Below are 22,043 nucleotides of genomic sequence, written 5' to 3'. Positions count from 1 at the left end.
TTTTTAACCCTTTCCCCCATGAGCATGTTGTGAAAAATGGCCGTTTTCACTGAAAAGCCTCCTGTTACAAGTTCAAACTGCTATGAAACTATGAAAAATGCTTCAATACTAATCAAACTTGGCACAAATGTTGTCTGGACCACTGCCTTTGTAACGACATGCTCAGTCTTAAATTTCCTGTTACCATGGCAACGAGGGGACATCTCAAAATTGCCAAAATCACTATTTTGCCTCGATTTTTTCCATCAAAATTTATTTCAAAGTGCTGCAACTTCTCAAGGGATTGAGATAGAGTCAAAGGCTTTTTAGCGTTGGTTACACGTTACAATATGATCGACCTGGGGTCATTTTTAGCCTCTCAGAAGTCCAAAATTTTCTTGGCGATGAGGGGGACTCCGCCACCCTTCAAACCCCCCTAACAGAAGGGGGCACATCCCCCCTTCTGGCAACCCCCTGATGTATCTTTTGGATGGGGGGCGGCGCCGAAAAAGTGCTAATTTTTTTAGCAACATTTCTCAAACGAAAACATGACATTTTTTCACTATTTGAGGCCTAAAAAGGGGGGGGGGTCAAAAGTGCGTTGTTTCGCGTATATATGTGGTAAAGGGTTAACAAAAATGATGAAAAACTTTGGAATCACCTTAAAACTAGTTTTTCCATGTTAACATGTGGTCTTTCACCTAACTTTGGTGAAAAATTGTTGTTTTGTAACATTTATAAACAATAAATAAATTCACATGATTAAAGGATAACGACCCATCATTACAAGTGTTTTAAATTGATTTTTCCAAAATTTACGATATTGTTTTCATATAAGAAAACATATCAAGTACTTGTCTAATAAAAAGTACTTTAACATACAGCGCATACTGATAAATAAAATCTGATACTTGATCTTTGTACCCACGAAACGTTATCATAGGAGAAGTAACATGAATGTGCTATAAGTTTGGGTTGTTTCTCACGAGCTGACTGTGTTAACTTCCTCGTCGGGCCCACATGGCGATATCGAATACAACTTTAAACAAACAACCTATCGCATTCTCCCATCTCCGCAATATGAGTCATATGACTAAGCACAGTCTCCTTTTTTCATTCTTTGAAAAAATGCGTATAACTATATTGATAAAAGCGTTTGAAAGCCAGCGCATGAATCTAGAAAGCTATTCTGCATTTGTTTATCGATTCTAAATCCAAAACATGACTGAAACTAAAATTAGAAGTATTATGAATTTCATTGTGAAATAATATGTGTATTCATTGTTACACATAACTTTGGAGTCTAACGAGTTTTGGATCCGACTTAAAAGTGCACTACATACATTGGGATCAACCGAAATCGGATTATAGGATAAATTAAAAAAAAAAGATTCATGATGTATATTTAATACAAAACACTTGCATGAAACCCTTTTGTTTGAATGGTATTTATCAAATTTGTCTTGTTTTATGTATGCGTTTTATTTATGCGGGGCCAACTACTAGGGAGATACAAATGCTCAAAATCTTTTGAAACTTCGTATTTTAATTGATGTAACAAAGCTTACAATTGGACATTTATTAACTCAAGAAAAAAAACACATTAAATAACTCTACCCAAGACAAAATGTGACCCTCAGAAATTCCTAGAATGATTTCAGTTTGACGGTAGTAAAAAGATCAGTGACATCAGAATCTTTTTTTTATTTCAAGCACACAGGTTTATAAAAAACTCAGGCACTAAACAGTATTCTCTCGAAGAAATATAACATGTATAAAGAGCATTTATCAATATAAACATCAATAAAACAACATTATCTCATATTCATTTAGTGTTATCATGTTTTGTAAGTTAATCGGAGTGTTAAACTGAATGACAGATATTTGTTTACAATGACAACTGTCCGTTTCTTAGAAAGGGCGACAACCAAGATTAGCGGCGATGTCTATACGCCGTATTTCCGGCATAGTTACATGAATGCTGCGCGCCGTTATGCAAATCAATAATTTCAATATAACAAGAGCGCATTGCTCTTTGGAAAACAGGCCAAATCGTCAATTGTTTGTTTACTGGGCCCTCCCTGTATGTATTGCACATAGGTAAAACCGGGCTATAACAAGAGCGCGTGAATATGTTAGCACATGGTTTTGTTCCCGTTATAACAAAGGCAAAAGAGGGGAAAATAGCCGGTTTTATGCTATAATGACGTTAATCAAGCAACAACAATAACGTCAAGAAGCTTTTTTTCTCTTACATAGGCGTTCTATCGCTTGGCATGAGCTTTAATTCGATGCGAAAATCTCAAAATTGATAAAAATGTCATTAAAAGCCGTTAGAGTGTGCATAATAATACATATTTGTTTATATTATCTTACGATATAAATGTCCATTATATAAAGAAGAAAATACTTTTTAACAGGTTTGATAAATTGGTATCTATAAATTTTACCTGCTGTTTGATAGCGTTATCTATATAATTATCCTGGTTGGTTTACATTAAATCTCCTTCCAAATTTAAAGAAAACTTCCCCATTCAGTTTAGCTCTATGTCTTAAAGACTGAAATAAATATCAAAGGTTAATTTGTCGTGTTATTTTAATAGTTTAAAATAATATTAGTAAATGACAATGGATATCCTTATTTTCCTTTATCTGGGCTTTATTGTGTTCAAGTCATCAGTACATTGCCAGCTTCTGAGTAAGTTATTTAAATTGTATCTATTTCTGTAGATTTATATACACTCTTTAAAAAGGGACACAGTGATTGATTAAATATTTAAAATTAAAAAATGTGTTCATACGCAATTATATAAATCACTGTCTCTTTGTTTCACATCCGTCATGCATTACCGATATTTCAAAGTTTTCCCATATATATTTACGAAAGAAAGATGCATAAGTGCTAATGTGAACGTGTGACAGATTCGGTAATTTCTATTTTATTATTTGTTTTTTTTTGTTTTTTTGTTTTTGTTTTTTGTTTTTGTTTTGTTGTATTAAGAAACTGATTTTTCATGTGTTAGTTCGTATAATTTTGATAATATAACTTATCGGGCTTACTGGAGTTCTGAGTCATGCATAATAAATAACGTATCATACATCAACATATAAATGGAATATGAGTTCAGCATTTTATTGGATGTCAATAGTATTGCCGAGAACATGCGGCTCTAGTGCGATCGGGGTTAAATCATTTGAACCATAGATGGCACGCTCCTTGACATTTAGGCTGCGTTTCGTAAACGTTGCTTTCCCTTGTAAATGTATATTTTCATATTTGAACAAAACTCTTTTTGATGATATGTTGTTTTCTCTCTCTTTTCATTGCAGTCCTATAAAGGTTAGCCAATATATAAAGGTATGAGTATTTCTAACCACTAAAAAAGTTTTAAAAATACAATTTTTCAATGTGTCATTTTTATTAGGTTCTCCGGTTGATAAGATAAATAACAATGGAAATCTCACGTAAAATAGATGTCACTGTTGAGACGCTACATTCACTGATCTTTAAAGGAGACTATCTTTAGAACAGTATAGAATTTACGAGGGGTATCTTTATTAGTGGCAACATCTCAATTTAACCATCATTTGTACGTGGAAATACAATACATGTATAATAAACCGTTGGAAAGATTGCTGATTTTTTTAACCAACAGTCTGTTTTGGTACGTGCAATGATTTTGTTTTGAATACTGGATGCAAACATGGCTGTGTTGCATTGTCATTTGAGAGAGATGCAAAAAGCTTATTGCAAAATGTGTAGGTAACGCGAAAATATGCGTCAGAAATACAAACGATTCTAGCTTTAGTTTATGGGAAAATGTCCTTTAATATCGTACAATTGCCTGATAGGTGTCAATGTTTAAGAAAGGTAAATCTTATGTTATGGATGATCCCATCGGCCAACTTCCGCTACCTCTGAAAAAAGACATCAGCACTTTCAAAGTCATTGTTGATATACCGTGGAGGAGATAAGTGACATTACGGGCCTGTGTTCGTCATATGTGTTTCCCATCTTGGAAGAAAAGTTAAAGTTGAGGAAACTGTGCGCCCGTTGGATCCAGTATTTCATAACTTCTGAGCAGAAACGGAAGCGGGTTGAAAAAGCCCCGGCCTTATTGACTAGGTTTAAAGAAAGAGATACTAAACCCTTGAGAGAAATTTGTCACAGAGGATGAAACGTGGCTTAATTTTCTCCCGCCAATAAACTCTGTAACAAAATGTTGGTAGGTGAAAACAGCGATCGCCCGGTGTTGCTCGACGTAGCAAGCAAGGAGCGTTAAAAGAGTAAGTTCTATTTCTTTGACAGTGGTGGAATAGTGGCCAAAGTCGCTGAGTCTGAGAGAGGTAGTGTCACTGGAATATTTTACCGTGACCATGTCCCACTTCTGTATTCGTCACTGAATTTCAAAAAACCAAATGTATCGGTGCGCAGGATCAAATAACTCCATGATAATGCACTTGCGCACCGGTCAGCGTTGGTTCAAGCTTATTTAAAGGACAGATAATTGAGACTTTAATACATCCCGGTTATAGTCTTGACCTTCGTCCTTGTGACTTTTGTTCAATACCTCAAATCTTGTCTTCGCGGGCGCCGGTCGGAAAACCCGAAGTGAAAAGTGCTCGGAAGTGCTCTCTACCAGTGTATAAACAGTTTTCCCAAAGAACAGTTCAAAAATGTTTTATACAGAATAAATTCTGAGTCTTGAAATATGTGTAGAGGTCCATGGTGAATATTTTGAAGGACGTTACTAGACATTTTCCAAAGGAATAGATTATTTATAAAAACGCGCTGCTATAACATTAATTAAAATATGCCCCTCGTTAATAAACGGTATTCCTGTATTTTAGCGATTTTGATTTAATCGCCACTTATTCATTTAGTCTAAATTTAAAATGTCAAGTTTTTAAATCACATGAACGTAAGCTCGCTCATAGGTTGATTTCAATTATTGTTACTCATTCAATTACATTAAAATTTTTAATGTATCTTAGGCTTAACTTGCTATTGATATTTGCTGACTTAGATTTACTACCTGTTTATTACCTAGTGCTACTATTTTACCTAAATTTTGTGTTGAATAAATGAGATTGTTGCTTGTGTTGCTTTTACTTCTGCTGATAGTGTGATGAATTTATTATAATATAGGTTCAGCTTCATTTCTGTTTTAATTCTAGAAACATTAAATTTGTTTTATCAGCCATATAAATAGAAAAACGTTAATTGTTTAGTGAACATTTCATTTAAAAATTCAGCTTACAACATTGCTCATATGACACAACTCAAAAGCTCATCTGTACTAACTTATGGGGGGTTAAACTATAGTACAACTAACGTGATTGATGGAAATCCGGCAACATCGCCAGACGCATGTAACTGCTGCTGGTCATCAAGCGATGAAACTAACCCCTGGCTGGAAGTCACTTTACCACGTCATGAGCATCTTGTCGATATTGTTCTTCAAGGCAGGACTGATCAAACTGATGGTAACTTACAGCAATATTACCTAATTACCATTATTAAGTTTAAGTTTTATCAGCTATTTTAAGCAAATGAATTTGTTCAAATAATTTATAAACAATTATTAAAATAACACATTTTGAATACTTAAACATCCCTTCAATTGCAGCCATTCAGTTAAAAATCAACTGAAAATGTGATAACCATCTTTCAGTTAACTGTTTTGATACGAAATCTTAAAATAATATATTTATTCACATGTATCACACAGACAGTCATGTGCCAACAGATATTTTTAAATAGTTCGTATAGAAATGTAGCAAACTCAATAGACGTTTTGTATAGATGTGAGATGATTTTCTTGTACTGAAACAAAGTAATGTACAAAACTATTAACGTTGCTGAAAATTATTAAAATAAAATGTAGCTATTCATGCACATGCCTAAATAATTATACACATTCATTCACACAGAACCAAGAAAGTTATCCGGGCTTAATGTACAAGCAGACGGCATTGCAATACCTGACAAGTGGATTTTTGTCAATTCTACACACAATTTTGTTTCAATAGATCTGCAGAACCAACCAGTGAAATCCATTCGAATAAATAGGCCTAAAATGCACGATAATTATGGAGCATGGTTTTTAATTGTTTGTGAAGTCCTCATCAATATACAAGGCATGTATACCTAGATTTGCATACAAAATAATAAACATAATTTTATCTTGGCTTATAATAACATCACCAATCTTTGTCACTGATAGGTAATGTGCGAATTGTATATCTTTTGGTTTATACATAATTTACTTTAGTTCGATTGTGTAGGAAGCTATAAGCTTATAGACACACTTTCGAATCTGTTTCTGGAACCAACCAGTACTGAGCAATAAGTGTAAAGTTTCTTGCTCAAGGAAACAACGACTTGCCCCTGACGAGGTTTGAACCAATGCGGCTAGCGATCACTAGATTATTAGTCCGACGCGTTAACCCCTCGGCCATGTCAGCGTGTATATCTTTTGAAAAAAGGAAGCAAGATTTTCGGATGTAAGGTTAATCACTTCAACAATGGACATTCCATTTTACGTATTATATTATATCATGTATATAAATAACATTCTGGTTATATAAAAGTACCTATCGTCTATTGTACGTTTTTTAATACAGGTCAGACATTTATTCCCTATATCAATGATTTATACTGTTCACCGATATTTGCTTTTATTCGAAACAAAATGGATTTATCTATTTATATTTTACAATATTTACCTATATCTTTTGATAGATAATATAAGTGTGATATTGACATATTACTCTTAATATTTACAATGAAAAATCACTAGATTACTAGTCCGACCCGTTAACCACTCGGCCATGCCGGCGTGTATATCTTTGGAAAAAAAGGAAGCAAGATTTTCGGATGTAAGGTTAATGACTTCAACAATGGACATTCCATGTCACGTATTACATTATATAAATAACATTCTGATTATATAAAGTTACCTATCGTCTTTTTATTTAATACAGGTCAGTATACCAATGATTTATACTATTCACCAAAATTTGTTTTTATTCAAAACAAATTGGATTTATCTATTTATATTTTAAAGCATTTACCTATATCGATAATATAAGTGTGATATTGACATATAACTATTTAAATTTACAGTTGCTGAATTATTTCAACAATTAAGGGAAATATCCAAAACAAGTCAGACAGGTTTGTTCTCAAACAATCCCGATTATGGATCTTCCAAAGCAATAGATGGGTTGAACAACTATAATATAGATGCTTGCAAATGTTGTAGCGTGACAGCGGATGCGAATCCTCCAATTTCGTGGTGGCATATTGATCTGAAAAGGAAGTACATTGCGTATGGATTGGAAATATTTGGTAGAGAAAAGATAAATGAAGGTAATAATATGTAACATAACAAATATAAAATTTATTCCATTTCTTGTATGTCCAAGATAAAATGACATTAGTACAGTTTGATGTTTTGCTGTCTTAATTTATGCTGATATGAAATATAACAACACTTAAAAAGCAGCAATAACACTTTGTTTCCTTGTCATATTTATGCCTCGATAATGCTTTCGTCATTGGTTTACATAGCAAATATCATCGCACACTTATGTTTTTAGGTACTGTTAGAAAAAAGTATTACCTTGTATATGTAATGCTTCACATCTATAGTTAAGGAACGTTTTATGTTAGACGAATTGCATTTATGCTCTTTTAATTATAGGTAATATAGAATTATAAAAGATATTTTACGATCGACTCAGTTGCTTGCCCTTCGTATTTTTTATGACTGGATATAAATATTGTAAATTTCATTAATGAAATAATGTGTCATGTATGCATAGTCATGTTATGCTTTGATACGTTATATGGTATTTTGATAATTTTAAATGATTTATTTCTGATTATATACATAAGCCATCTCTATAATGCCTAAGCTCATGTGTCAAACAAATAATGTATTAGAATACAAGAACCTACAGGTGTTGCTATTGGCATTGATATTTTCTACATTTGTTGCGCTTATGCATATTCTAAATAATGATTATTCCGCATAAACACATATACAGGAAAAACAACCCATAAATTATTATACACGATAAAACAGATGTTCATATCGACTTCTATTTTGTTTAGTTCACTTGTTTTACATAATGATGAATTACAAAGTGGCGTCAATTTATTGGCTTGTTTGTTTGGGTTTTACGTCACACCAACACAGTTGAGGTCATTTGGCGACGTTCCAGCTTTACTGGTGGAGGAATACCTCGGGTGCCCTTCCGTGCATTATTTCAGGCACGAACGGGCACCTGAGTAGAACCACCGACGTTCCGTAAGCTAGCTAGATAGTTTCCTCACATGAAAGAATCCAAAGTCCCTGTCGGGATTCGAACCAACAGCGGTGAGAGGCAAATGGTTTGAAGTCAACGACCTTAACCACTCGGCCACGGACGCCCCAAATTTTGTGGTATTTTGATAGTATTGATATTGCATTTAATATCAAAAACATAAAACTGAATCAGCTAAGTGCCTTAGTTATCATTCATTTTAAAATGTTCATATTATTATTGTTGTAGCATTTGATCAATTTACAGGTAACAATAACCAAATTCAGAATGCTAAAATCTACGCTAGTAATTCAAGTATGGAGGACAGTATTGACACAGGGTATTTGCTATTCGATGTGCCAACCATTGATGTCACTACACATTTCATCAAACATCTACAGAGGCCAGTTATAGGCCAGTATTTCATTGTCCGCATAAACAATACACTACTTGCATTGTGTGAAATAATCGTTTATGGAAAAGGTGCTGTTTGTATTAACGTCATACATATATCTATATTTTTTTAATCTTATCTTGTTTTATAAGTACACATAATTTACGTGACAGAGTGTTTGTTTTAAATAAATCATCTGTTGGTAGCAATAATGATAACCTGATTAATAACACCGGTTTGATAGATTGTCAATTGATCAACGGCCAAATCGAAATTCGCTTTATTAAACTGTAACGCATTTTTCACGAACAAATGCTTATCAAACAGTTTCGACAATTTCAGTTAAACTTAAGGCCCTGTTACATAAAATGTCAGTGCCAGATGTGCATTCATTAGCTGGAGAATGAATACGTTTTTCTAGTTTATATTTTCAAAACATTACCGTGTTTTTAAATTGAATTAAATAAATTAAAAAAGCACACTGATTGATTAATGATATCAAAATGCAATTATGATTTTTTACAATGCATTGCAAATTAAAAAGTGTTTTTTTTATTTGTGAAGCTACTCAAGCTGTCTCCAATTTTACGTTTACATGTATCTAACACAACTATAAACTAAAGTAGTTCTTATTTAAATTTAGGAAGGGAAGGGGGTACAATCAGACAGAAACGCTTCTTCTGATTAAACAAAAAATTAACAGAAAAAAGAAAACGGATTGGCTACAAATAAGGCGTTATTTTAGGATTCCTATCCCTGCGCTCAATATTAATTACAAAAAATGTATATTTATTCGCTCTTAAGAAAGAACTTTCCGTTATCTTGACGGCATTATGTCTTGTAATTATTCCTGTCTGAAACGATACAAGCTCAGCATAATTATAGCAAATATTGCTTTTCCGTATTGCGGGCAACATTAATTTAATAATATTTAATTTTTACTTTCAACGCGTTTGAGGAATTTCGTGAAATAAAGTAAAATAATTTTGCTCAATATTTTTTCGAATCAAAATATCGCTGTTTACAAGCAGCACGGCGCGGTTATATAAAATGCTTCGCATTGATACCTGCAAATACTTGTATCATATTTACAAGACAAGTTACTTTTAGTTTAACTTTATGAAATGAAATGCAGATTAATCATGCATGCATGTTAAAAGCATCATAAGCGAGGTTGTATTTTACAGGTAACTGCAACGTTGGAAGTTTTGGGCTCTCTTGTACATCTAAATGCCACTGTGAAGACAAGATGTCTTGTCACCCATGGACTGGATATTGCCAAACACCCGGATGCATGCCTGGATGGAAAGTACCATCTTGTGATAAAGGTATGAAAACAATTTAATTGAGAACTTTTTGTACTTTTATTGCGTCAGTTTACTATGATAGATCTTATGTGGCAAATGGGCAATTGACGCATACAGTCATTTCAAGTCTTTTTTACTTTCGCACACGGAAAATTTAAAAGAAGAGTATTATTACGCCATTACAATAAAGGTACGTGTAATGAAAATGTAATGAAAAGATCTAATTACTCAGACAACATACCATTTCAAGATCGGTGTTACTTTACACACACAAACACGCGCGCGCACGTATGTATGCAAACCCACACATAACAAAAATAACAATTTAAATTTCTTAAATTAAAAACACAAATGTTTGTTTATACACAAGACTAACTGGTGTAGAACACGTAGTAGCTATAAAATAATGTCTCGATAAAAATGATACTTTTGATGTCAACTCATACGAGGGTTGTTCAAAAAGTAATAGGACTAAGAGTCTTATGTCTCCATATTCCATTAGATTTTAAATATTTTCATATCCACGGCAATAGTTAATTGTTTTGCATACAATGTATCTTAAACGAATCTTCTACTTGCCCCTCACCGTTGTGGGTTCGAATGCCGAAAGAAACTTTGGATTATTTCATGTGAGGAAGCTATTCAGCTTGCTTACGGAATGTGGTTCTACTCAGGTGCCCGTTCGTGCCCGACATAGTGCTAGGACTATGCGACGTAAAACCCAATCAAACAAACATTAAACAAATATTTTAAAACAATGAATAAAATTTAAACACAATGTCAATATGCGAACAAATATTTATTTTAGAAGACAACACGCTCAACGAAAGATGATCTCGTGACCGAAATAATAAAATGTTCTCAAATGATGGCTGCAGGATTGCTAGAAATAAAATTGTCCGACCATTGTATTTTCTTAATACTCAGTTCAATATAGTAATTTAAAACAGCGATAACCATTTTCACATTAACTTATCATTCTTTAAATTGGCGTTAATAGAATGAGAAGAGAGAGCAATGTGCACAGGCGTAATCAAATCGAGCCTGCAACATTTTCAATTTTGTCGTTTTGGATTTTCTTTAGGGATCATTGTCATTTCCTCTATTATATAGATAATGAACAACATAGAAACTGAAGACAATTTTGTAAGGAAGGGATGAACGCATTTGATAAGTATAATTATACAAAAAAACATCTGGAATAATGTACAATAGAACTTAATCTAAATAGAACATGACCTGTGCGTAGGAATGATTTGGTAAGGTATCTGTAATGAGAGCAATGTTTGGCGCGGAGCTTCTCTATGGCTGCATTGCAGCAACATTTGTACAATCAAGTTGAATAATTGTATAATAGCTATGTGTGTGTTAAAAGTCGATGGCGTTTATGGGATATCGTTTTCAGATAGAGCACTTTTATATCAAAAGAAAATCTGAAATTTTACATCAGTTTTGCTTTTAACAAAAACTTGTAAAAACGCAAAATAACGCAAAATAATAATTATGTTGATGTTTTAGCGAGAAATGTTTACATGATATACAGTGTTTCAAAGGTTAACACAATTATGTAGGGATATTCCTACGTTATCAGTGAAAAGGGCGGCGGACACTAATGATTGCGTTAAGAAAAAAATAATCATGTTTTTTTCATAGGATAACATGTTTTTTTTATAGGATATTATGTTTATTGTAATTTGCGTATCGAAATCTATTAAAAACAGAACAAAACATACCTATTATTGACCTTAGACCTTTGAGAACCAAATAAAATGTACCAAATGTAAAGAAAGAAAACATAAAGACAAACAAAACGTCCGGTAATGGTCATATCCGCAGAAAGCTCTGTAAATATCAAGTATCAATTGAAATGAAATGCCTACTGTTGACGCCCTTGAAATCGGTTGTTATCTGCATCATAAAACAAATATTTTATCTTATTCAATGTTATTATTTCTTAATTTCTTACGCTGTTTTCGTTACCAAGGCAACAAGCTGGAAACCTAACATTATTCGAATCAGTATAAACATTTACAGATAGTTCCAACAGGACCTTCTTTCATCGACCTACTGCGCATATTTTTCCGGTCCGATTCATCATGTGTTTAGTGTCTCTAACAGAAACGCGTCATGTGCATTTGATAAACTCGCTTGTGTGTGCTATTTAAAGATTCAAATGTTATTAACGTGTACACCTTCTGTTCGAATGTCAGCTTTATAAATTGTTTAAATAAATTGTTTTTTTTATGTTAGCATCGTAATTGTCGATATATGTTTTTGTAAGAAGTTTTTAATTAATGAATGAAGTTCCGTAATCATAACATTTTAAGATGCAATTACAACCAACTTTAACATTGTGAACCGTTTAGGTTATGATCAGGTAATGTTCCATAAAATAGAACATAAAGAAAACGTGTTTTGTAATGAATAAAATGAAATAATCCAAAGTAAACGAGAGCAAATTCGATATAAAATATTTAAGACTTAACTTTTATACCAACCATTTTATCTTAGCTGCTGTGGTGTCATCATGATTCTGTTGTTAAATCACGAATCAGTTGATACTTCTAAGCACTGGGTACGGATTTGGGACACATAAGCGGAATAAAGTTTTAATTTCTATGTCCATTTACAATTGCATATATTAACTTTTGAAATTAACCTATACTTTGGTGATATTTATTGTAAGTAAATTATCCTCACATGATTACATTGCGCCTCCGAAATGAATCAATTTTCTTCTTAAGAAAAGGGTAAATATGAGTTTTTAACGCGTAAATTATGAATTAAGAGCATAGTTCAAGATATCACGATGACGAAAAGTAGAAAGTACGATGGAGGAAAGTCGAAACCACAATGATGAAAATGAACAAATATCAAAGTAACGAAACCAGGATGGTGAAAAGTCGAAAATAGAATGGTGAAAAATTGATCATACGATGATGAAACGTCGAAAGTGTCATTGCAAAAACACGACCTTCGTTGTTTGGTGATGTCGGCTTTTGACAATCATACTTCGAAATTTTCATTACCAAAACTTTGGTATATTCACCATTGTGGTCTCGTTACTTCGACTATTTCGTGTTTTCATTTTTACGAGATATGTGATTGTCTCGATGACTCTAACGGAACATCATATAAAATACTGTGGCTAACTAATTTTGAGTGAAGTGATTTATACACATTTTGAATGTTTCAAACTGGTAAAACAAGTAAGTTCAAAGAGGATATTGAATGTGTGTACATTTACCACTAATTTTATTGAACGTGTTGATTAAATGCATATGGTGCGAGCCTCTGGCGAGCATACTATTGTTTTATTCAACGAGTCCAATAGATTTAGTATTGACGCTACACGAATATAATATTCTATTAATCACATAATAAAATAGAGAACGGTTAACAATTAAAAAGAGTCATTTTTCATTCAATCACTCACCTATAGTGTAACGCTAACATTGGCGAGTTTAAACGCTATGTTTGTATATAACAAAAATGACGTCAAGTTGTATTACACTAGTCTAGATGTAATATCGTTCTTATTTAATGGCTTTATTACACTCCTACGTCGTAGTACATGTAATAAACAAAATTCACACTTAACAACACAACCCCCAATATTGTTCGTTTAAGCAATGGATTTTATAGTTTATTTAACAATAATTATACAACCCAATAGCAGGATTTTTTAAAGCGATACAATATGCCGCCATGTGTCCCACAAAAAAGGATAGGCTGCGTTCTTTAGGGTCTGTATGACGCTAACGTCCTGCGCAATATTATGCCTATTGTGTGCTCAAGATTGAATATGTTTTTACATTAAGTTTTATCACCAATCAGCAGTTGTCAGATAATTTTGGTGTGACCTCTTCCTTTCAAGAGTTTGCTGTTTTGTTTTAGTAAATTTATTCATTTGAGTACGCCATTAAAAATAACCAGTATGGGAAAAAAGGGGAAAAATAATGATTATATAACTTCAGCTGTCTATCAAACATAAAAGATTTTAGAACATATGAAGTATTTAAGCCAAACCATCCATTATGTGTTGTCGATTAATTTGTTCGGACAGTGTACTTTTCCGCCCAAAACGTTTCGTTGATGTTTCTTTGAATCCGTTTCAATAGATATGTAAATCTAAATAGAATGACATACACAAATTATTGTTGATATAAATGTTTTTTGACAAATAATAGAATGTACAGCTGGGAAATTCGGTCGTGATTGTAGCCGAACGTGCTCCAACAACTGTCTTCATGGTGTTGATCAGTGCAGCAAAATATCTGGAAAATGTCAGAGTGGCTGTGTGGCTGGATTTAAAGGGCATAACTGTTCGACTCGTAAGTATATATGCATAGGGTGCATATTCTACTTTATAAGTACATGTATATAACGCAATGGTTATGATTGTCGCTTCATATCTGTAATAACTACCTGTGGGACGTTCATTAGTTATTTAGCGATTGAACAGATTTAACATAGACACACCAGTTTTGTCTGTATAAAACTGAAACGTTTAATACCCCGGTCACATATTCACGGAATACGCCCACGGAAGAGCCACGGATTAATTCCGGCATCGTCCGTAGCTACCCGTACTGGTCAGTAGCTCTCCGTATTGTAACCGTAATCAATCGTAGTAGTCCTTGTATATCCGTAGCGATCCTTGACAATTTTTGAACATGCACAAAAATTTGCTACGGAAAAATCAACGTAGCGTATCCCTATTAGTCCGTATTAATCCGTACTGATACGTACTGGTCCGTACGAAAACCGTAAAAGTCCGTACTGATTCGTAGTCCACCAACTTGTCAAGGATTACCACGGTTTGGTACGAAGAACTACGTATTTTCACGGTTTCCCTACGTATAAGCTACGGTTTTAATACGGATTAATACGGCATAGTCACGGAAAGCCACGATCGTAATACGTTGTACTACGGAGAGGCAAGGATTAGCACGGTCTTACACGGTTTATTGCGTTGCAACACGAAACGGTACGGAACGGTACGGCCCACCACTGTTTAGTACGGATGAATTAAGTATCATGTACTTTTTCAAGGGTATAAATACTACCTTCTTGTTAAAGACAGACATATATATTTGCAGGAATATTTAATAAATGATAATTGCCATTTACTGACTGCAACTTTATATTGAAATGGCTCAGAATGCGGAGGCAGTGGTCGAGCTGCTTGATGACATTAATAGAAGTAAATTTATATTAATATCGTACTACAATTCATAAGAAATAGAATAACATTTAATGTTACATATTTTACAAATATTGGATCGTGAAAATGGAGTAAATATGTACATAAAACGAAGTGTCTTATAAGCCTCGGACGCTGGCCCTTGAGTGATAATAAGATTAATTAACAAGCTTTTCACATATTTTTAAAACATAAACATCACGACAATTAATGTAATTGTAAGATGAACAGCAAATCTCAAAATTAAAAGAGAAGCAGTATTGATCAACATTTTTCATTAATGATTACTAGTCCATATCTAATCAGGTACGATAAAACAGACGAGATGGTGGACTAGAGATGGGCTTTTACGAAGTCCGCTTCATGTTAAGTATGAGGCTCTCATGGCCGAACTTGTTAAGGATTTGACAGCGTCCTTCAAGAAATTCACTTTAATTGGACCTGGTGTGTCTCGGGGTTCGGACGCGATTAGGTTGAATCCTCTCCGCCAAAATCATTAAACGCTGCAATTCGTTTTCAAGGTGTTCTTTTCTTTTGAAGCATTTTGAAAATGAGCAAGCAAGAGGTTGTGGACGGATGTTTTAATGTATCAATACGTTCTTCTCCGTATCAGACCGTACTTATTCGTACTAATCCGTGCTTATACCGTAGCAGACCGTAGTGTATCCGTAGTGCGTCCGTCCTGATTCGTGTCGCTCCGTATCAAACCGTGTCGGTCCGTAACAATCCGTGTCTCTCCGGGGGCTTTTGGTGGTAAATCGGTCGGACTCCGTACTCATACCGTTGTGTGTCCGTACTGTAACCGTAGCGGACTACGGAATTTCACAATTCCGTAGTAATCCGTGAACGATTAGACCGTAGCTCTTCCCGTGGCATTATCCGTGAATATGTGACCGGGGCATAAGACGTTTTAAATACTTCTATCATATATTCTAATTATAAGTATACATTTTACAAATTCTTGTAATATTGAAGAACTATCAGGCATACATACGCTGAAAAGTTAAAAGTACTTTTCATTAGACGTTTTGATATAGATTAATCCATTTTAACGAAGACTTTTACATGTTGCCATTCAGTTTTTCCCAGTCACATGTTATATTTAATTAATTCCGATCAATGGCTGGTAGAAACACAATATTTGTAAACAAAGAAAACAATTGATTACATGGCACCGAGTCTGTAAGCATAGAAAATGAATCATGAAACATGTCGTTGCGAGATGGAAGATTCAATAGACGACCCGACAATGAACAATCTATAAGCATAAAGTTATATGTAAGTACAAAACCGGTTGATGAGCGTCATTACATTCAAGTGAAACAAAATCGTTAGAGAAACAATGACAGCTTATTGATTTGTTAGTTTGTATGAGTCTAAGGGCGACTTTGGCTCATTACTAGTCATACCGCGCCAAACATGAAAGGAAGTAAGCCTCGAAAGAAATAATAACATAAGTGAGTAAGGTATATCTTACAATACAAGTTTAGTTCCTTAACGTGATTAATTAATGTATTGGATTGAATTCAGCCACAGTGGTTTGATTCGGATTTTATTTAAGTCTGAAAATGTGTGGATAATCATAGTTAAAAATAGCGACCGATGGTTTCAAATGTTTTAATGAAAGAAACAGTGCACTGTACCAACGATAACCATTTTCTCTCACTGTATATTATATATCAAATTTGCTTTAATTGATAAGATTGGACTATGAAGTAGATCTGTTACATGCATATCATGGCATTGATATGTTTTATAAATACAACTAGAAATACTGCATTGCTCTAAATGAAGTCTACATTTCATAGAGGATATTTGTTTGTTTGTGTGTAAGATGAAATTTTATTTCATCGAGTGGGCTTTAAAAACAGTATTCTCACGAGTGGCGTAGCCACGAGTGAGAATACTGTTTTTAAAGTTCACGAGATGAAATAAAATTACATCTTACACAACAAACAGACAAATTTTCTTTTTATTTTCTGCTTAAAAACAAGTTAAAACGAAATTTCCATAATTTTAACGTTAATATAAAAATTTGTTTCCCCCATTGAGAGCCCCATTTAGACGGAATTTCACATTAAAAACAAGAAGTCTTGAGCTGAGAAATAAGTCCGCCAATCAAGGTTAAATGACGGTGAAATTTATTCATTTTATTAAAAAAATATGAATGATCGCTTGTTTAAATAATACAAACAAACAATTCTTGTAGGAGAAAAAGTCCAACCATCCATCCATATTTCTGTTACTTACTGCGAATTTATATTAGACCTGGCTTTGTAAAATGTAAGCGGCAGCCATTTTTTAAAGTTGTGTATTTCATGGGATGAAAATAATTGTGTAAGATTCAGAGGGATATAATTTGGATTTGTTAGTCATACACCTTTTTAAAAGAAAGAAAACTTATTTGAGGATTGTAACAGACAAAAAATAAGTGTTGACAGAAGTGAAAACATTCAGAAAAGGAGCTAGGAAAATGGAAAACTTGGAAGCTTAGCGGAACGCTGGGTTGTTTTACTTATTTTACGAGTGATGGCTGTCAATGCTTTTCAATTTTTCATAAAGCATACGGTAGTTATTGCTCATAGGATACTTTAATATGCCCAAATGTCATCAAGAGCAGTTTTGCATGGGGAAGGAATGTAATTTCAGACTGTAAAAACGAAACAAAAAAAATTAGAGACGAAATTTGGTGATTGGAATTTGAATGAATAGAAGTAAGTTTTCTCTCTTTATTACTTTTGACATTTAAGTTATTTATCTATTTCAGCTTTGCTATTTCTTTTAACAGCCTGACATTGTCAGAATTGTCAGTAAAAATAAAATTGAGGTACCACATGGGGAAAATCTTAAAAAAAGTAGTTTCGTCATTGAAAAAAGTGAAATTATATTTTGATAATTTTCACTGTGACATTATCAAATATAATTTTCACGGATAAATCAGTAATCCACTGAAAAGCATAAAATAAATGTATCTATTATCACATAAACGAGCTTAGATATTCAGAAACTAATAAAAGTATTTAAGGGTAAAAGGAAATTTACGTTAGTTGACTAGAAGTTATTTTGTTGTTGTTTTCTTAAAATTATGTTGTTTTAGTATACTTTTTTATATCTATTTCATTTTATTCATTAGTTTACTTCCTTTTTTGACATTTAAAGCATGTGAGACAGGACGATTTGGTGTAAATTGTACTTCGTACTGCAGTATCCATTGCTTTAAAGGAATTGAACAATGTAACAAATCATCGGGTATATGCAAGGCAGGTTGTGAAGCAGGCTATATGGGCAATAATTGCTCAACAGGTATTTTATGTCTTTATCATTTTGTTGTAAAGAAAACTGCAGGAAAATGAAAAATACAAAGATTAACATAAATAATACAACTGTTGATACGATCCATACCTTCATGCTTCTCTCTTTTGTTTTTCAATTCACTTTCCACCAAGCAACATATAAAAGTGTGGTGAAAATAAAAAAACAATTAATTACTTAATACACGAATATACAAGTACTTGTCATCATTTTAAGCGAGGAAATATTACCAGATAATATGTTTGCCACAATAAGTACTGTATTTAATTTGATATTGCAGTGTAGGTAATACAGATTGGTCGACTGCAACTCTCATTCTATGTTACATTTACGTACATTGACATAGGTATCACAATAAATAACTCTTTTGAATTTTATTTCCTATTTTTACATACCATATGAAGATGACTTAGTCACGTACTAAAATTAATTTTAACCCAGAACAGGTTCATGATATAGTGTCAATTGTTTTTCAACAGTTTGTCCTGATGGTCAGTATGGTAGAGATTGTACAGGAAATTGTAGTGAGAGTAAGAACGGTAAAGCTGCGTGTAACAAAGCAACAGGATATTGCATGGACGGCTGCAATCCTGGATTCACCGGACCTAAATGTTCTCGTGGTATATTAATGTTTTGTATATATTTTATGAACAAAAATTCCATTATTAAAACATGCTAAAACTTTTAAGGATGCGACCTTAATATAATGATTAAAAGTTGATCTTATTTTATAAAATAGTTTCATGTTAATGCTATATCAGTTCACGAAAAAACAAAAACAAACAAAACAACCCATAACAATTCTAACATAATCACATGATTGATTATTTCGACAGATTGCCCAAGCGGCACATTTGGCGTAAACTGTAGTGGTGTATGTCATTGTCAACATGAAACAGATTGTCGCAAATCAGACGGGAATTGCAGTAACGGCTGTGCGTTTGGATGGTCAGGATTCAATTGTAGCAATGGTATAGACTTTAAACAGTAATTATGTTAGAAAGAAATATCTATAACTTCATAAGATAAAAAAGATACGGTATTTTATTGATACCAATACCTGACATGTTGAAAGCAAAACTCTATATTTTTGTTTCAAATCAATATTATATTTACTCTAAAATAATTAGATAAGAGTTTAGCATTCAAAGTAGTTTTCACCATTTATCAAAATTGGTAAGACGGTGTTTAAACATATAGCGCAAAAAAGTCATGAAAATTTCTTCAACAGTATTGATCTTTAATATATAAGAGTTGAATGTGAAAAATTAAGAAAATGACTTGAATCACATAATAACAAATCTTGTATGTTTCCCTTCTTCCGTTAACTTTCAAAATATTACTTTTATATCATTTTATCAAATTTTCATGGCCTTTATTTCAACATATAGCGCAAAAAAGTCATGAAAATATCTTCAACAGAATTGATCTTTAATATATGAGTTGAATATGACAAATTAAGAAAATGACTTGATTCACATAAACATAAATCTTGTATGTTTCCCGTCTTCTGTTAACTTTCAAACTATTACTTTTATATCATTTTGTCAAATTTTCATAGCCTATATTTTAACCCTGCTTTGAATATGGAACAACTCATTATAATGAATTCATTATCGAAATATGAATAAGTTACCGAACGATTAGAAGCTGTGTAAGTTATGCCACGTATGGCTCTCTCCAAATATAGCTCTGAGGAGAGCTTTAACTTTCCGTTTAGGTATGAACGAATTGTTTTGTCAATAGGAGCATCGCATTAAAAATGATGGTTCTCTTCGAAGAATATAGCTCCCAATCAAATCATTATTATTTTAACATGAATAAAATTACATATTTAGCTCACCTGAGCACAAAGTGATTAAATTGAGCTTTTGTTGGTCACAATTTTTTCCGGCGCCCAGTGTCCCTCTGCGCGTCTGTGCGCCCATCCTTATATAGTTAATACTTTAAAAATTTTCTTGAAACTACAAGGGCAATATCTTGGATATCAAGCATGAAGTATTTGCTAGTAGACCTCTACAAAAAAATTCATATTAAAGCCACTGGAACAAATTGGCCTCGCCCCGGGGGAATATAGATTTCCCTTAAAAACCTCTCTTAAACTACAAGAGCTAAAGTTTAGTTTTTAGACATAAAACATAATCTTGTAAACCTCTATTAAATGTGTTCAAATTATAACCCTTGGGTCAAAATCGGCCCGCCATAGGGGTTCATGGCTTTTTCCTTAAATAGTAAATCTACTTCTTGAAACCTGAAAGGGCTATGTTTTGATATTCAGCAAAAAACCTTTACAAAAGTTGTTCAAATTATAGTCCCCAAGTCAAAATTGGCCCTGGCCCGGGTAGTAAACATTGACTCCCATAGTAATTATTGACTTTCTATAGCAACCATAAATTTCCATAACAACAAGTGACTTTCCATAGTAACCATTTACGTCCATAGCAAACTTTGACTTCCCATACCAACCTTTGACTTCCCATAGCAACTATTTACTTTCAAAAGCAACCACTTCTTTCGCAAGCAGTGACACTCCATAGCAACTATTTGATTTTCGCAGCAACCATTGTTTTCAATAGCAACCATAGACTTTCATGGCAACCAGTATTTTTAGTAGCATAACAACATGTTTCCATAGCAGCCAGCGACGTTCTATAGCAACCATTTTCTGTCATAGGAAACGGTGACTTTACATAGCAATCAGAGACTTCGATTTTAACAATTGACTCCCAAAAGAAACTAGTTCCTCCTATTGCAACCATTGACTACATTTCAACCATAAAATTCCTAAGCAACACATGGTTTTCAAAAGCAACCAACTATGCAAGAAATGGTTTTTAAAAGCAACCAGGAGCTTTCCATAGCTACCAATAAATTCCCATAGCAACCATTGACTTCTATAACAACCGGATACATTGTACAGCAAACACTGACTTTTGATAGCAATTAGTGACTCCCATAACTATTGACTAACATCACAACCATTGACTTTACAATAGCAACATAATACTCCCATAGTATTTTCTTCTCTTCCACAACAATTTTCTTCTATAGCAACCAGTAACTTCATAGCAGTCATTTGCCTTTTATAACAAACTAGAAATTTCCAAGCGACCAGTGACTTCCATAACAACTATTAACTTTAGAAATTAACGAGCGAATCTTCCATTAAATTTCATAGCAGCCACAGACTACCAAGGAAAAAAATGACTGTGTACAGCAACCAGTGACTTCTTTAGAAACTGTTGTATTTCCTGAAAAATAACGACCACATGTGCACTATTTCAGATACAAATATGAACTTTGTGATATCAGTTAAATATTTAGATTTTATATCTTCTTATTCATTAGTAGTTTACAATATTACTTGTTCCTTGTCATTGATGGTATTCATATAAAGGTGAGCGATACTAGAGCCATCATGGCCCTCTTGTCCATGAAAGTTATCACCTTTATGACCATCATATTCATCACCATTTGTCATCATTTCCATCAACATCATCATCAGAATTTCATTATTGGTATTTGCATCATC

General features: G+C 33.3%; 2 protein-coding genes across 2 annotated transcripts; both read left to right on the top strand.

Moving 5' to 3' along the window:
• The first annotated feature begins 2,543 nt into the window (after positions 1-2,543).
• LOC132713783 (uncharacterized) lies at positions 2,544-6,183 on the top strand. Its single transcript, XM_060696459.1, has 3 exons — positions 2,544-2,677; positions 5,236-5,466; positions 5,914-6,183. Exons 1-3 carry the CDS (start codon positions 2,602-2,604, stop codon positions 6,132-6,134), a joined length of 528 nt encoding a protein of 175 aa, XP_060552442.1. The 5' UTR covers positions 2,544-2,601; the 3' UTR covers positions 6,135-6,183.
• A 256-nt stretch (positions 6,184-6,439) lies between these two features.
• LOC132713784 (cell death abnormality protein 1-like) lies at positions 6,440-19,261 on the top strand. The gene is made up of 8 exons (XM_060696461.1): positions 6,440-6,449; positions 7,109-7,354; positions 8,560-8,775; positions 9,874-10,014; positions 14,184-14,327; positions 18,359-18,502; positions 18,991-19,131; positions 19,251-19,261. Exons 1-8 carry the CDS (start codon positions 6,440-6,442, stop codon positions 19,259-19,261), a joined length of 1,053 nt encoding a protein of 350 aa, XP_060552444.1.
• The last annotated feature ends 2,782 nt before the right edge of the window (positions 19,262-22,043 follow it).

This window comes from Ruditapes philippinarum, unplaced genomic scaffold (assembly GCF_026571515.1).
Source record: "Ruditapes philippinarum isolate M1 unplaced genomic scaffold, ASM2657151v2 ctg2216_1_1_1_1, whole genome shotgun sequence".
Classification (NCBI taxonomy): Eukaryota; Metazoa; Mollusca; class Bivalvia; order Venerida; family Veneridae; genus Ruditapes; species Ruditapes philippinarum.
The sequence above is the reverse complement of the archived record's forward strand: the minus strand, read 5'-3'. Positions and strand labels throughout refer to the sequence as shown.